Below are 15,000 nucleotides of genomic sequence, written 5' to 3'. Positions count from 1 at the left end.
TTGTTCTGGCGTTGCCCCGTGGGGTGGAGTTTTATTTCCAACCCGACTACAAAGGCTTTCAGACAGACTGGCAGATCTGAGCAGAAGTTCTCACGGCAGAACGTGACTGTGTTTCCTGTCCTGTTTTTCTCAGCAGTAATTAAATGTTTGTTTTTTGTTTGTTTGGGTTTTTTTTTTTTTGTTTTCTGAGTGCTTGTTGTTTCATTCTGGTCTAAATGCTGCCTTTGATTTGTAGTTCCCCGGTGCCTTTTTGAAAACGACGGCCTCTGTGCTGGATCTGTGCTTTATTACTGGATTTAACCCTCCTGTTATGTTCCCTGCTTTGAAATGGATTCCATCTCTTTGGAATTTACAGCTCTGAGTTACAGCGTGGATATTTCTTCATTTTAATGCATTTCCTTGTCTGAATTATTAGCTGTATTTTAGCCTTATAAACAGCACAACGTTACGCTTACATTAACGTACAGTCTGTAAATTGTTCAGTTTTTCATCGCCATGTCGCTTAGCAAACAAACCTTCCCTACCTGGCAGAAGAGTTGCCTACTGAATCAAATATTCTTATTGTATGGTGCTGTTTTCGGCCACTCGAGTGTCTGCACTCAGTGTGTTTTTTCCACACGTTGAGGTTCAAACTGCATCATTTCTTCATACATTCCCAAAGCACATGCCTTCGAGTGCTGTAATGCTTTTATTTTATATTTATAGATATAAACATCCAAAATACCTGCACAAGACTCAAGGTTAAAAAACGAACGCAAAAATTATTTTTTTACTTTCTTAGGGAGCTAAAGACGACTGAGATCTGCTTACTGAATGTCTGTTTACTGTTTTTGACGTAAAATCAGATTTTTTTATGTCTGTTGGAAATAAAACACTCATATTATAGAGAGCGTAGTGTTCTGTGGGAGTATCTATCTATCTATCTATCTATCTATCTATCTATCTATCTATCTATCTATCTATCTATCTATCTATCTATCTATCTATACAGATGAATAGATATAATCAGGTTTTTACTGATCATTTCTGTTTTTGATGTATATTATGCTAATGGTTACTGTATAATTTTGGTCACAGACCCTGATACTAATCCATGTGTAATTTATTTGCAGGTGACGTCGAGTCGTGCAGCTCAGCCACAGAGCCATGGCCCTGAACCACAGCAGGCATGTCCAGCCTCGGGAATCTACTACTCCAGCTCCACGTTGCCTGCTCCTCGCCTCAGCTCTCCCCTGAGCTCCATGCAGCCCTCTGGCACGGCCACCGGCTCGGCCAACAAGCTCCAGCGTCTGGGCTCGGCCTCGGACGCTCCCGCCTATGCCACAAGCCAGCGGCTGCATTCCTCTTCCTCATCCTCCTCACCCAAACCCTCTCCTGCAAGGCTCGCAAAGTCCTACAGCAGCAGTTCCCCTATAAATGCTGTAGGAGCCGGCGGCCCGGCCTCGAGTTCACCCATCCGCCTGGCATCGCCGTCCAACAACGCCTCGCCGCTGCACCAGCAGCTCAGTGTAGGCAGCTACGCCACGCTCTCGCCAACCAAGAGGCTGGTGCACTCTTCCGAGCAGTACAAGATTTCTCACGAGCTGTACGCCACCGCTACTCTGCAGAGGCCCGGGAGTCTCGCCGGTGAGTGCCAACCGTGTTTTGATCTGGTGGGCGGCGTGTCTGGAGTGTTTGTCTAGCTCGTTTCCGTATTGGCATCTCTTCCTGAACACCGTGGCTGCATTTCAGCACGCTGTCTTTTGTTTTCACATCAATGAGCTAGAGGACGCTTTACTCCGTACAGTCTGCAGGAGTTGACGAGGAGATACGGTTCAGAATTTGAAAATAAACTGACACATGGGAACCATTTGTTTTAATTTCTCATACCTAGGAATCAAACACACCACCGGTGTACTGTAGAAGGAAAATAAATAATTCTGGAATGTGTGATTACTCTGGAGTTGTTTATTTAAAAAAGTATATATAATGAATGTATAATGAAATATTTATGTTGTTTTTTTTACTTATGAAGATCGATTTTGCTGGTTTGGGTGATGTTTAGAAGAAAACTGGTGGAGCTTGGAACTTATTTTCACTCCAAACAAATAACTATTTCTTGGACTTACACTTTATTAACAAAAGTTGAGCTTTATATTTCTTTTTTTTAACATCCCATTCCGCATTTAGGTTTAATTTGCTGTTATAATGAGCTCCACTCTTCTGGGAAGATGTTCCTGTAAATTTTGGGGAGATTCAGTCAGCTACAAGCGTGTTAGTAAAGTCAATTACTGATGTAGGTGAGGCGAGGAGGTCTGGAGTGCAGTCAGCAATCACATTCATTGATGTTCAGTAGATTTGGTGCTCTATAGCAGGAGATCCTTTTGAAAGTAGATCTTCATGGCTCTGGCTTTGTGCACAGGAGCATTGTCATGCTGGAACAGGTTTGGGTCTTCTAGTTCAAGTTTATTCATCCAAAGACGTCCTATACAATTGTGCGCTATAAAGTTTGTGGTAGGAAACACATCTGGGTGGAAAAGTAACATTTGTTCCTCTTGATATCCCGACTCTGAAGGACATCGGCTTTGTTTTAAATCTATTTGGATTTGCCATAAAATAACGCCAGTGTTTATTAGAAAGAAACGTGACCATGGTGTGAATGACAAGCTGAACTCATGTAGTTCACTTCAAGCTCACTTCATACTTCATATGTTCATTCCTACTTTTATCCGTAAGTGATTTCACGAGATCTCAAAATCAGCAGTGTGTTTTTGTAATTCGTTAATTAGAGGAACAGTGTCAAGTCTATGTACGAGGTGGTAGCAAAACGTTTCTAAAGTACTTTATTTATCACCTTCAAAACATTCCTCTTGCACAGCAATGCAGAGCTCTAAGTGTTCTTCTGGAACGTGTCCTGGAAGTCTACTTTTTGAAGTGTGTCAAACACCTTCTGCGATCCACACATGATCTCCGCAATGAGGGCGAAGTCCGTAGGAACCGGATCTGGCGAGTAGGGTGGTCGCGGAGGTGGGATCGCGTGGAACGTTCTCAGACGAGCATCATGACATTTTCGAAAGGGTTGAAGGTTGTTGAAGATCTTCCTGATCTCTCTTACAGCGATTTTCTTCCCCTCTTGAATTGCACGTGCACTCATTGTGCACTCATTGTGCACTCATTAACGTTTGCGCTTCCTGCTAAGTTGCTGTCTGTGACGAAATCGTAGACGTGGTAACGCACGTGGGTCAGAACCACGTTAGTCCTGAAACCTTTTGATTCCAACTCGTATGTAATAACAGTCTCCCATTTTCTCTTGCAAACCACATTTTGCTGGACTTCATATTGCTGCACATTTTTGGAGCCGATATCATGAAAGAAAAAGCATTCAGGATCACAAGCCAAACTCAGGAACATATTTACAGAGAAGATCTGATTATATTTCACCAAATCCTCACAATCCCATACTTTTTATACACGGCCCGAAATCAGCCTTTGAGTTGGAACGACAATCGTGAAAGAGCTCTCAATAATCTCGGCTTTCGGTTTATTCACGAGGCCTCGAGCCTGTGATGGAGGTGAAAATGATCCTGATGTTTAACGCGATAATCAGGTCATTTCCTACAGAACCCGAGAACCACGGAGCGATACACCGAGGCACGGGACGTCGTATGGAAACGCACATCTGATTTTGAGGCTGATTCCGAGCGTTATTGACGTCTCAGTGCCATCGATTTCAGGTTTATAAAACCTGCTGCACATCAGGTTCTGTCTGATAAAACCCACAGAGTGACACATGAGACACAAAAATCAAAGCGTGGACGGAGCGCGGCTCGGATTCCACGCATCACCTGTGCGATTCGGATTTATCAAGTTTTAATGAATTGTCAGTGAAAAAAAAGAGAAAAAAGAGGGAATGGGATTTTGATGGAACGAATCGATACGATGTTGAATTCTTGATCTTCAGTGTCAGATTGTTATTTACGCCGCTTTTGAAGCTGGAGGTCTACGATATGGACAAAAAACTTCATCTCGAGATTTTTGGTGTTTTATCGTTAACAGTAATTAGGTAAATATTTTGAAGAGCGTGTTATTGTGCTGACTCCTAAAATATTTGATATTCTGCATATTCTGTGTGGTGGTCAGTTCACAGGGGTTTTGACCTTCTTAAAGCCGTTTTTTTTAATCATTATGTTGCTCAGAGACGCAAACCAGAGCTGTGGCTTTGATTGGATTTTTTTTTTTTGGCGAAATCAAAGCAAAAACAGGCGATGTGGAGTCCAAATAAGTCTCTTCATATTGACTTCTTGTTTATTGAACTGGTGTATAAAATCGATATCACATTTGTAATCATGCTGATTTTGCATGTGATATTGATTAACTATATCAAATGATCTAAATGTACACATGTTGAATTTGTGATCATTCTGAATGCAGTGAATCACATGCAGTGAAAGAAAGAAGAAACTCTGTAGGTTTAGGATTTTTGTTTTGTGATTTACTCGCTAAAACAACAATTACGATATTATCGTAGACGATGATGAAGTTTTCTGTATTGAGGCATTTATGTCTGTTGATGGCGTCGTAAATCGCCACATGACTGCATGTAAAATCCCATTCAGTGCCTCTTAGACCTTCCCCATTTTTTATTCCAGCATCTAAAACCACACTACATTCCTGCAAAGCGTCCTTTCCCTCTCCTCCACCGGTATCTCCAGCCACGCCCTCGTGCATTTCAGAGTTCAGCCAAAATGGTACTGAAAGCCAATTTGATATAAAATGGGTGAATTAAGTGGTGCAGAAACCCTTGCAGAGCATGCAGCATGTCTTTAACTCCTCTCTCTGGTCAGAGGACATGCTCCTGATGATGGTTAGGTGAAAGGTGGGAGCTTTTAAGCTTAGATGAAACTGGAATCGAGTTTGTCGGAGAAGCCTTTCAGTCGTCCAGGTCACCTTTCGTAGATGATAATTGAAGAGGTCGGAGGTCTAAGTGCCCTCGTCGGGTTACTGGATGTCTGTATTTGAGATAATGGACTGGAAAAAGGATGCACAAACTAGAAAAAGATTCGATTCTACGCGCAGAGGCATTTGTCAGGATTTGGCCCAGTTCCGAGTTTCCCCAGACGAATCTGAAAAACATGGCATTGTTTTTTTTTTTCTGCTGATGAATCACGGTGGAATCCCCCTTCAGTGAGAATAACGTGCTACATAGAGTGGACATTAGCACAAACATATAGTGGGGAAAAAGAAGGACACGATCTGCTGTCAATGAGAAAATACTCGATCTCGCTTACGAACAATTTACACTTCGAATGAAGACTGAGCAGATTGAGAGAGCGGACAAAAGGCCTGCGTGTTCTTCTTAAATAAAGGAAATTTATCCCCTGAAAGGAATTTATGCCTTCATTAGTGGGCTTTATGTCTTGTTACTATCCTGTTCTTAGAATTACACTTCGTAGGTTTGCTTAATAATACAGCAGAACCGCAGTGTTACTGTTGCCCCGAGCTGTTCAGACGTTTACTGTGAGAATGCTGCAAATCTGCCATGCCATTAGAACATATAAGAAAAGAAGGCACCATTTACACATCTTCAGCTGTCAGGTCTGTTTCTCCGAAGTGGCTGAGGTGGTATACAATCCTGAAAAGGTTGAGGGTGAAACCCTGGTCTGTTCACCTGCAGAAGTTCCTAGAATTAATTTCTGAAAAGTCTGGAATGTTTTTTGCTTTTTATTTTTTTTATTGAACAGTAGGTGGTTCTCAGTTTTTTGCAGTCTGTCCATCAAACCGGTTTGCTTTGATGGAGAGTGGGAGGATGCAGTTTTCGATGTCACCTCATTTGAGGAAACAATGATACTACCAGTAGTGAAAAGTCTTACTGAGTGCTGGGCGAATGATCGTTTACAAAAAAAAAAAAAAACTATTCCTCAACAGGGCCTGCGGGAGAATCAGCATGTTTATAAAGTGATTAAAAACAGAGAAAAGTCCCTCAGATCAACTGAGTGTTTGGAGCTGCATGAATGGAAATGGAAACCAACTCTGTTTTCAATTGAATGGGAAGCAATTGAGTAGAAATAAGAAACATTAGATGTGAAATGGGAGCCAAGCAACAGGAATGGAATACAATTGAGGTGGTATAAGAAATATCATAAAGGAAATGGGAACCGGATACCAGGAAATAAGAAACATTAGACAGGAAATATAAACCATCTAAGAGGAAATGGGAAACAATTGAGGATAAATAGGAAGCACCAAGCATGACATAGGAATCATCTACTGGAAATAGAGCATGTGTTCACCTATTGGAAACCAACTGAGGGGAAATGAGAAACATCACACAGGAAATGGGGGAAAAAAGATGGAAAATGGAAAACATTAAGCAGATATGGAAATCAATTAACGGGAAATTAGGAAAACTGGGATACATTATTCCGGAAATACGAACCAGCCAACCGTTTGTTCATCTATCGGAAACCCAACTAACAAGAAATGGGAACTAATGAACAGAAAATGGGAAACAACTGAGTAGAAATATACATTAGATGGAAAATGGGAGCCAACCAACAGAAATGGAAAACAATTGAGGGTTAATAAATAACATCAAACAGGAACTAACAGAAAATTTGAGAAAACTATGGAAAATGGGAAATGGTAAGCAGTTATGGAAATCAACCAACAGAAAATATGGAAACAAGAGAGGAAAATAGGGAATATCAAACAGGAAATAGAACTAATCAAAAGGAAATATTGTAATATAGGGATAAATAGGAAACGTCAAGCCTGAAAAGGGAATCTCCTGTTGGAAATAAGAACCAAGAAACAAATAAAAAGTGAAACGATTTTGAAATAACGATGAATACGATGAAATAACATTAGACAGGAAGTGGAAACCAACTAAAAGGAAATAGGAAACGATTAATGGGAAATTTCAAGCAGTTATAGACTGCTTGAAATGATCGACTAATATAATATCAAGCAGGAAATGGAACCAGTCAACAGGAAATTGAATAAATAGGATAAATAAGAAACACCAAGCCTGAAGGAATCACTTACACCTAAATGGGAATGAACAACCAGGAATTAGGAAACTTTAGACAGGGAACAGAAACCAACCTACAGGAAATGTTGAAACAACAGCAGGTAAATAGCAAAAACATCAGACAGGAAATGGGAACTTGGTGAAGATAAAATGAGGTAAAAAGATAAACATCAAATGGGAATATGACTAAATGTCAGGAGTTATGAACCAACCAACTAATAGAAAGTATAAACAAGAAACAGTCCTCACCTGTTCTGGCAGGTTGTGCAGGAGAAGATCTTCTTCCTCACAGTATTCATTATGTCCTGCATACAAGGTATATTCCCTCGATGTAGATCCACCAGGACCCTGACATGGCCTTACTGCAGAGGATTGCTTGAAAGTGGTGGTTGCTGAGGAACCACTAATCCTGACTTGAAGACAGTTTTGGCTGTCTCTTTTTTTCCCCCTTCGCTTCCTTGATTCAGCTGCATGCTGCAGTTTTCCACGTTTCAGTCCGCCAGGTGACAGAGAGCTGTTTTTGAACTCTTTCTAATAAATATGTAGCAGTCCCACATTCCCACAGCTCTCAAACACCTGTGAATTTCTTTTTTCACGTACATCGTTTCATCATGTCGTGAATAATGTGGCGAGAGCCGCGCTGACGTCGATCTTTTGACAGCCTCTAAAGGAAGTTATCTTCAGGGGAATGTTGTGCTAATGTACACAAGGAACTGCACAGAAGAGTGAAGATGAGAGCTTTCATTCGAAAACTACCTGGACATAGTGCTTAGCTTCCAAATTGGCTGCAGAGAAGTTTCCTAGTGAGAGTTGCCCCTGATGAAGAGCTCGTTTAATCACAGCCCAAGACTTTATCTTTCTCTGTCCGTGTGTGTTGTCTTTGTTTATTTGTATGACTGTCCGTCTTCCTGCCTTTAATGAAATCTACCTGGACGAAATGCTTTGTTTCCAAATTGGCTGTGGAAAAGTTGCCTAGTGAGAGTTAGCCTTTCAGAAAAGCATACTTACTCACAGCTCAGGACTTTATCTTTTCTCTCGGTGTGTCATTATTTATTTGGATGTCTGTCTGTCTTTCTGGCTTTGCTCAAATCCTACTGGAGGAAGTACTTGGATACAAAAATTGGCTCTTAAAACAATTCCTAGAGCCACGGTTCTCAAAGTGGTGTCTGGGAACTTCCTGGTTTCTTTGAAGCAATCCAGGGCAGGAGGCTACCATTATCGAATGCTAATACGAATACATTTGAAAGCAGTGTTTTTGTCTAACAACTCTCCGTGTCCACACTTTCCTATTTAATCATTTCCCAAAAGTCGCTCATCCACACTAAAATGTCTAAAACTGCTCACATCCCTGTTCTGCACTGCGCACGGGCAAAAAATGTACAACGATTTGACTGGCGTCATTTACGCTCGCCGTTTAATCGCTTTTTAGCTCGTTGAAACGACACGGCAGCGTCAAAAAATACATCGTCATTTCCAAAAGCCTGCGTTTTCACACACGGTCCATGCTGCCGCGCAAAAAACGAGTTTCCAAATGTATCCACTTTGGAGGGCGTTTTTGAAAAGCGAGGATTTTGTTGGCTGAAAAAAAAATGGCGTCTCGGTTTGGACGTTAAACATATTACGGACAGGAATATTATTCAATAACAAAAGGTTTTCTCTCAGTCAAAACTCTATGGCTGTTCTTTAAACGGAATAGAGATGCTTTTCTCTATTGTCTAATACGTTCTCAATGTTAAGTATCCGCGTTAACAGCTCAGGAGGGCACCCAAACACGAGTTTCTTTGCCTGGCTTGCTGTTTTTCAGAGTCTTCTGAGTTTAAAAGCAGCTGCTCTGTGAAGTAGAATATGTAGACAGTGCTCTCCAGATGGTGAATGTTTTTACAGAGCTTTCTGGAAACCCCCTGAAGGTCTTTCCCCAGCATTTGGAGGAATTGGTTCAGCGAGTGGAGACAGTCGCCTGGCTGACACTGATAAGGTGATTAGAGCGAGAAACCACTCTAACTGCAGCTTCTTATTGTCTGAACATTTGCGTAATTGCATTATGGCAGAACAAGGCATGGCACCCGACTCTGATCTACCCATCTGCAGAGCTGGAGCAAGATCTTCAGATTTTGTGTGTTGCACTGTATACACGGGCACACATCAGTCAGTATGGGAGTGCCTCAAGGGTGTATCATGGGCCAAAATGTTTGTGAGATATTGATGAGACACTTAGAACTCTTTGGGAAAAGAGTATTTAGTCGAGAAGTGATAATTAGGTTTGAAAACATTTCCGGTAAAATCCAGGATTTTTTGAGAATTTATGGAAATCACTTTGAAATTTTAGAACATTTATGTAAACCATATCACATACAAACATAAATATCAAAAATTTGTTTCGTCATAAGCTGGCATGCATGCAAACGAATACAGATTTAAAAAAATCTGATTTTTAATATGACTATGATTTCATTGTAAGTTGAACAATTATAGATATTATTTCATATATTCACAATATAAAAAAATGAATTTGTATTTTTTAACAAATAAATGCAGGCTTGAATGAAGAGCATATAAGACTATTTTTTAAAACATAAAAAATTGTGATGTGTTAATTTTTGAACAGTACTACATTTCTGTATGATACAGTAACAGAAAACTGGCTAGCAGAAGGTAGAAGAAGGAACATCACAGCTTGCGCTATAAGCCTCATCATTTGTCATAGAACTAGTGCTAGCTTACATTTAGCATATCTGATTCACAGGCTGGCTACAGTATGAATGTATTTCAGTATTGGCTGCAATATTCCTGTGATAGTCAGAGCCTGGAAGATGTTTGGTGACCGGAGATTGTTTGTGGAAGATGGTCTTATTTTAGACAGTTTTTTATTATTATCTAACATGCATGTCTGCTTAGTCAGTGTATTTGTTTTGCAATGGTATTATTCTGCTGCACAACAGCTCATTTTTTGATGTGCAGGATTGAAGAAATGATGTGTGTTATGTTATGGAGGGATGCACAAGTGTATGTAGGGGGTGTGGCCTCAGTAACCTCGCAGTAAGTGTGCTGTGTGCACGTGACTGATGAATGTGCAGGAGAGAAATTCAAATAAAATTGAATTAAATTTGGTTGTTTTAACCAAAATTAGTTAATAAGTTCCCTCTAATTGGCTCACCTGCAGTTTTGTAAATTTCCACTTTATTCCCATTGATTCCAGATTAGTTCCTATGGAAAGTCTCCGTTCTTGAAAATTTCAAGAATTGTGCAACCCTAGTGATAATCCCATTGTTTTCCCTACAAATAGCTAGAACCTAGCTAAATAGCTAAAACCTTTTGTCTCCTAAAAACAATTATGTGTACATTATTACTACTGACAGGGTTTCTGCAGGTTTCACAAAGTTAATTATTTAAAACCTTTAAGTACAATTAAGAATTCAATTTAAGACCCACATTCAGGATATCAAAAACACACACACAAATACCTTGTTAGCGTATTAACCTTAACCGAGCCCTAAATGAATTTTTTTCAAAGCAAGTATTTGCCAATAACAGAAAGCTGATTGGCTGTTGCATGTTGTGTCTCATTTGTAGTCGTAAAACAACCAGCACGTGATATATAATTATATAAACGGGAAGGTTACATTTGTTCCTGGGACACTTGAGTTTGGTAAAACATAGACGATCCAAAAAAAAAACTTTTTAAAGAAAAAGTTCATCTCTTGTCATCTCTAAATCTGTGATTCTGTCCCATCTGTGGTGTAACGTCATATGATACACATCTGTTCAAATCTCATCTCCACTCTACACCCTGTAGTCGACTCTACTTTACAAGTCGTGAAAAATATCAGGGAATCCAGGACCTTTGATTTGATACGTTATTTCTTCCGACAGGATCTCGGAGCTCATACAGCAGTCAACACAGCCATGCAGCTCCTGACCTGAGACCCCTACAGTCTCCGGAGCACCACATCGAGCCCATTTATGAGGACCGGGTTTACCAGAAAGGCCCAATGAGGAGCTTGAGTCAGAGTCAAGCAGAACCTCCTGGTCCAGGACATACTGGAACTTACCGTACAAACACTGGTAAGGTTCCTCACCCAGTTGTGTAAATTCATTGTGCAGAAAGCCGCTCGCATTTCTCCGAGAGCATCAGATCCGTCCTAATCCACCATGACGTTGCTCGCGGCCAACTAGTGACCTCTTTAGAGACGGGCTTTAAATGTTTACGTGTGCCTGGGGGGGCTGAGCGTCACTTCTGAGATGTACTGACCTCGTTGAAATGTCTCACAACAATGCTTTGAGTTTGAGCTCAGGCCAGGTAAAGCATGCTAATCCAATTAGATGCCAATTATTGTTATTATTATTTTATTATTTAGTCACGCTTACAGGAATAAAGAGGGAAATTACAAGACTTTTTTTTCACCATGTAGAAGATTAAGTGTATTATTACTTAGGGTTTATGTGGGAGGTTAAAACCTCTCCAAGCTATTTCAAGCATCTGATCTGAACATTTCTGCTGTATCTGCATGGATATTTATTCATACACTCTGTATAAACAGAGGTGGTGTGCTGTGATAGGAATATAATCAATGCAGTGTAAAGCTACTGTTACTGTACAATTATTTCCCTGTAACTCTACACCAGGAGGTGTTTTATTCCTCTTATACACCAACCACAATTCAGCAATCACAATTTTCTTTTTATTGAACAAAGACATGGTGCACTTTTTTTTTCAAACAGGTATTCTTTCCACGACAGCATTTTAGTGGCACGTTTAAAAAAAAATCAAATCTATTTATTCTCGCAATTTACATACTTTCTTAGTGGTACAACTTTATTCTCGTATTGCTACGTATTCTTGTATTGCTATGACTTTTATTTTCATATTGCTACGACTTTTATTTTCAACTATATTCTCGTAACTTTGACATTATTCTGGTAATGATACAATTTCATTTTCGTATTTCTACGACTTTATTCTCATAATTTTCAATTTTTTTCTCGTATTGCTATGACTTTATTTCCGCAATCTTTTTTATTCCATTTTTTTTTTTAATCAATTTTTTCATATGGCACTAAAACGTAATTGTATTGTCCTTATTAATCTTGTTAATACAGCGTTTCATAAAAACAGCATTTCAGAAAAAGAATGTCCTGAAGCAGCTTAATTGCTTACTGGCACAAAGCACTGGTGGGGTGGTTCAGTGGTTAAGGCTCTGGGTTATTGATTATAAGGTTGGGAATTCAAACCCCAGCAGTGCCAAGCTGCCACTCTTGGTGCCCTTGTGCAAGGCCCTTAACCTTCTGTGCTCCTGTGGAACTGTACTATGTCTGACCCCAGCTTCCTGACATCGCTAGGTTATTTTTCACTGTGCTGTAAAAAAATAAAAAGTACATGTAAAAGTATAAATCACCACTGACTCTGGAGACTCCTTCCATAGGTCTTTTGATAGAAAACTTAAGCATATGAAAGCATTTTAATTATTATACAAATTTAAAATGTTTGACCACCATCTGCAAATTTGTTTTGCAGTGTATACCCGTACACAGATGATCATTGGGAATAGGAATGCCTCAGGGGTGTACTGCAGGCCCGACTTTAAAGTGTTTGTAAAAAGCTGGTTATTGATGTGACATTCGAAACTGTCTATTCGAAATGTCTATTCTGGAGACGTTTGCACAAATTATAAAAAATATACTGTAATACAAACTGGAGCAACATATTTGGAGATCACAGACAATCTGGTAGAATATGGTGGTTCAGGGTTGTTCTGGAATGACTGAATGACTGTCTGGAATGAATGTTGTGCACTGAATAGCTTTGTATCAGAAGGACATTTAAAGTGTGTGGGACTCCCATTTCCTGTTCCTCTCTTGTTGCTTTTGAAAATCACATAGTGATCCATATGAACTTCTTGGAGTGAAACCAGAATCTTAGATGAAGCAACTGATGGATTTTGTGCTGATGGAGACCCAAACCTGTTCCAGCATGACAATGCCCCTGTGCACAAAGCCAGCTCCATAAAGATCTGCTTCCCATGGGTTGGAATGGAAGATCTCCCGCAATAAACTTTGAACACCTTTGTGATAAATGTGAACACACTCCAGGCCTCCTCACCTCACCTAAATGAGTACCTGGGGAGGTAGCTTAGTGGTTAAGATTTTAGACCCATAATGTGTGTGTGTGTGTGTGTGTGTGTGTGTGTGTGTGTGTGTGTGTGTGTGTGTGTGTGTGTGTGTGTGTGTGTGTGTGTATATATATATATATATATACTGCATTCTCTGAGTGAAAAAGCGAGAAATGCAGCAGCGACGAACTGTAATCTCTGATCAGTTTCCCTTGAAGACTAAATGTCAGCTCTTTTATTACGTGGCTCGATTGTGCAAATAAAAATGCACGTAACTCATTTAATAGAGGGCACCTGTTGTAATTTTTCTCTCCTGATGCACCCTGAGTGTATTCCAGTGACCTTTGTGAAGCGGAGCTCATGATACGCAGTAAAAAACTCACTTTTCTTTCAATACTGTTGCCTTTACTTAATGGCCTCATAACGTCAACGGAACGATCTGCACCACGTTGTGTTCATGTCAGGCGCAGACTATTCACCGTCTCCCCGTCTTCATCTCCATTGCGTTGTAGGTGCAGCAGAAGGCGGAGGAGGTTCTTTCGCAGGGTCGTTCATGCACTTGACCCCGCCGTGTATTCACACAAGCTCCAGCGTCGGCAAACGAAACATATAAGACGTTAAATATCTACAGTATACGAGCACATGAATTAGAAATGGGGAATGTATAATGCATGAGGTTCCTGCGAGTATTTGTGGAATAGATTACAGCGCTAGTGGCACTGAGGTTATTTGTCATAAGGTTATTTGTCACGTGGATTTTTTTTCTCCTTTTCGATTCCGACGCTCGTTATAGCGCTGTTACTTCCATTATGGTGGATTAATGCTGTACGTCTTCACCAATTCAGATCTGTTATATTTTTACTGAATATATATAAAAAGCATTAAGATATAATATTCGTGTTTTAAATTGCGTAAAACATTAGGACTCTAAACAGAACTTTTGTTACGTTTCCACACGGACGGTTTTAATTGCCGGATGTGTTCATCATGGAGAATTTTGGTGCTGGATTTGAGAATTGGCTCATCAATAAAACAGATGTTAAGTAATTAATTATTATTTTTTCCAGTGGAACTTATCTATTTTTTTATATCGCCTCTTTTATATATATTTATTTATATTTGTAATAAAAAAAATGGTCACCCAGAATTGCACGCAGCATTTATCTCTCGTTAATAAAATTAGGGCCATAAAAATTTATTTGCATTAACACGTTATTAAATTTCATTTTAACAGCCCTAATTTATATAAATATATATATTAATTACTATTTTTGCCAATTATTTTTCTTTATTTGTTAAATAGCTTGAAATCAAATAATAAACAATTTAAACATTTGTCCTTTAAATTTTTACATATTTTACTATTATATTGCTTAAAATAGAAATCAATTTAAATGGTAAAATATTCATTAAATATATATTTTTTATTTGATATACTTGTTTGGTTTTTATAAATTTTATATGTATTTATATATATATATATATAAATCTATTTAACTTTGAAATTTAACTTTTTTATATACATTTTATGCTTTTATATTATTTATGTTTAAATATTATGTACTATTTTATTAATTGCTTTTTATTTTTACTTCATACTGGATTTTAATTATTTATTTATTTATTTATTTATTTATTTATTTATTTATTTATTTATTTATTTATTTGTTTGTTTGTTTATTGTGTTTCGTGATAAAACACCAACTCATTTAAACATTGTGCTTTATTTTACATTATTATTACATTATTACATTATTATTATTACATTATTACAAAACGAATGTTGTTTCTAACACGTGTAGTTTTTTTTTCTACTCCGTATACAAACTAATTGCAAAAGTTTGCGTCCCTGTTGGTTTGTGGATGAGAAATCCCATAATAATC

At 38.9% G+C, this 15,000-nt stretch overlaps 1 protein-coding gene across 5 annotated transcripts in view; it reads left to right on the top strand.

Moving 5' to 3' along the window:
• The window catches only part of ctnnd2a (catenin (cadherin-associated protein), delta 2a), a 217,204-nt gene that overhangs the window by 101,364 nt on the left and 100,840 nt on the right, over nt 1-15,000 (top strand). For 4 of the 5 annotated variants that reach the window (XM_083529368.1, XM_083529369.1, XM_083529371.1 and 1 more), the window contains 2 exons: nt 1,113-1,626; nt 10,880-11,071. In XM_083529368.1, the coding sequence (XP_083385494.1) occupies nt 1,113-1,626; nt 10,880-11,071 (706 nt within the window). The remainder of the gene's footprint in view (nt 1-1,112; nt 1,627-10,879; nt 11,072-15,000) is intronic. The other variant, XM_083529370.1, reaches the window with a different exon arrangement.

The sequence above is a fragment of the Silurus aristotelis genome (assembly GCF_946808225.1).
Source record: "Silurus aristotelis genome assembly, chromosome: 25".
In the NCBI taxonomy this organism is placed as follows: Eukaryota; Metazoa; Chordata; class Actinopteri; order Siluriformes; family Siluridae; genus Silurus; species Silurus aristotelis.
This window is presented reverse-complemented; position numbering and strand designations above follow the sequence as displayed.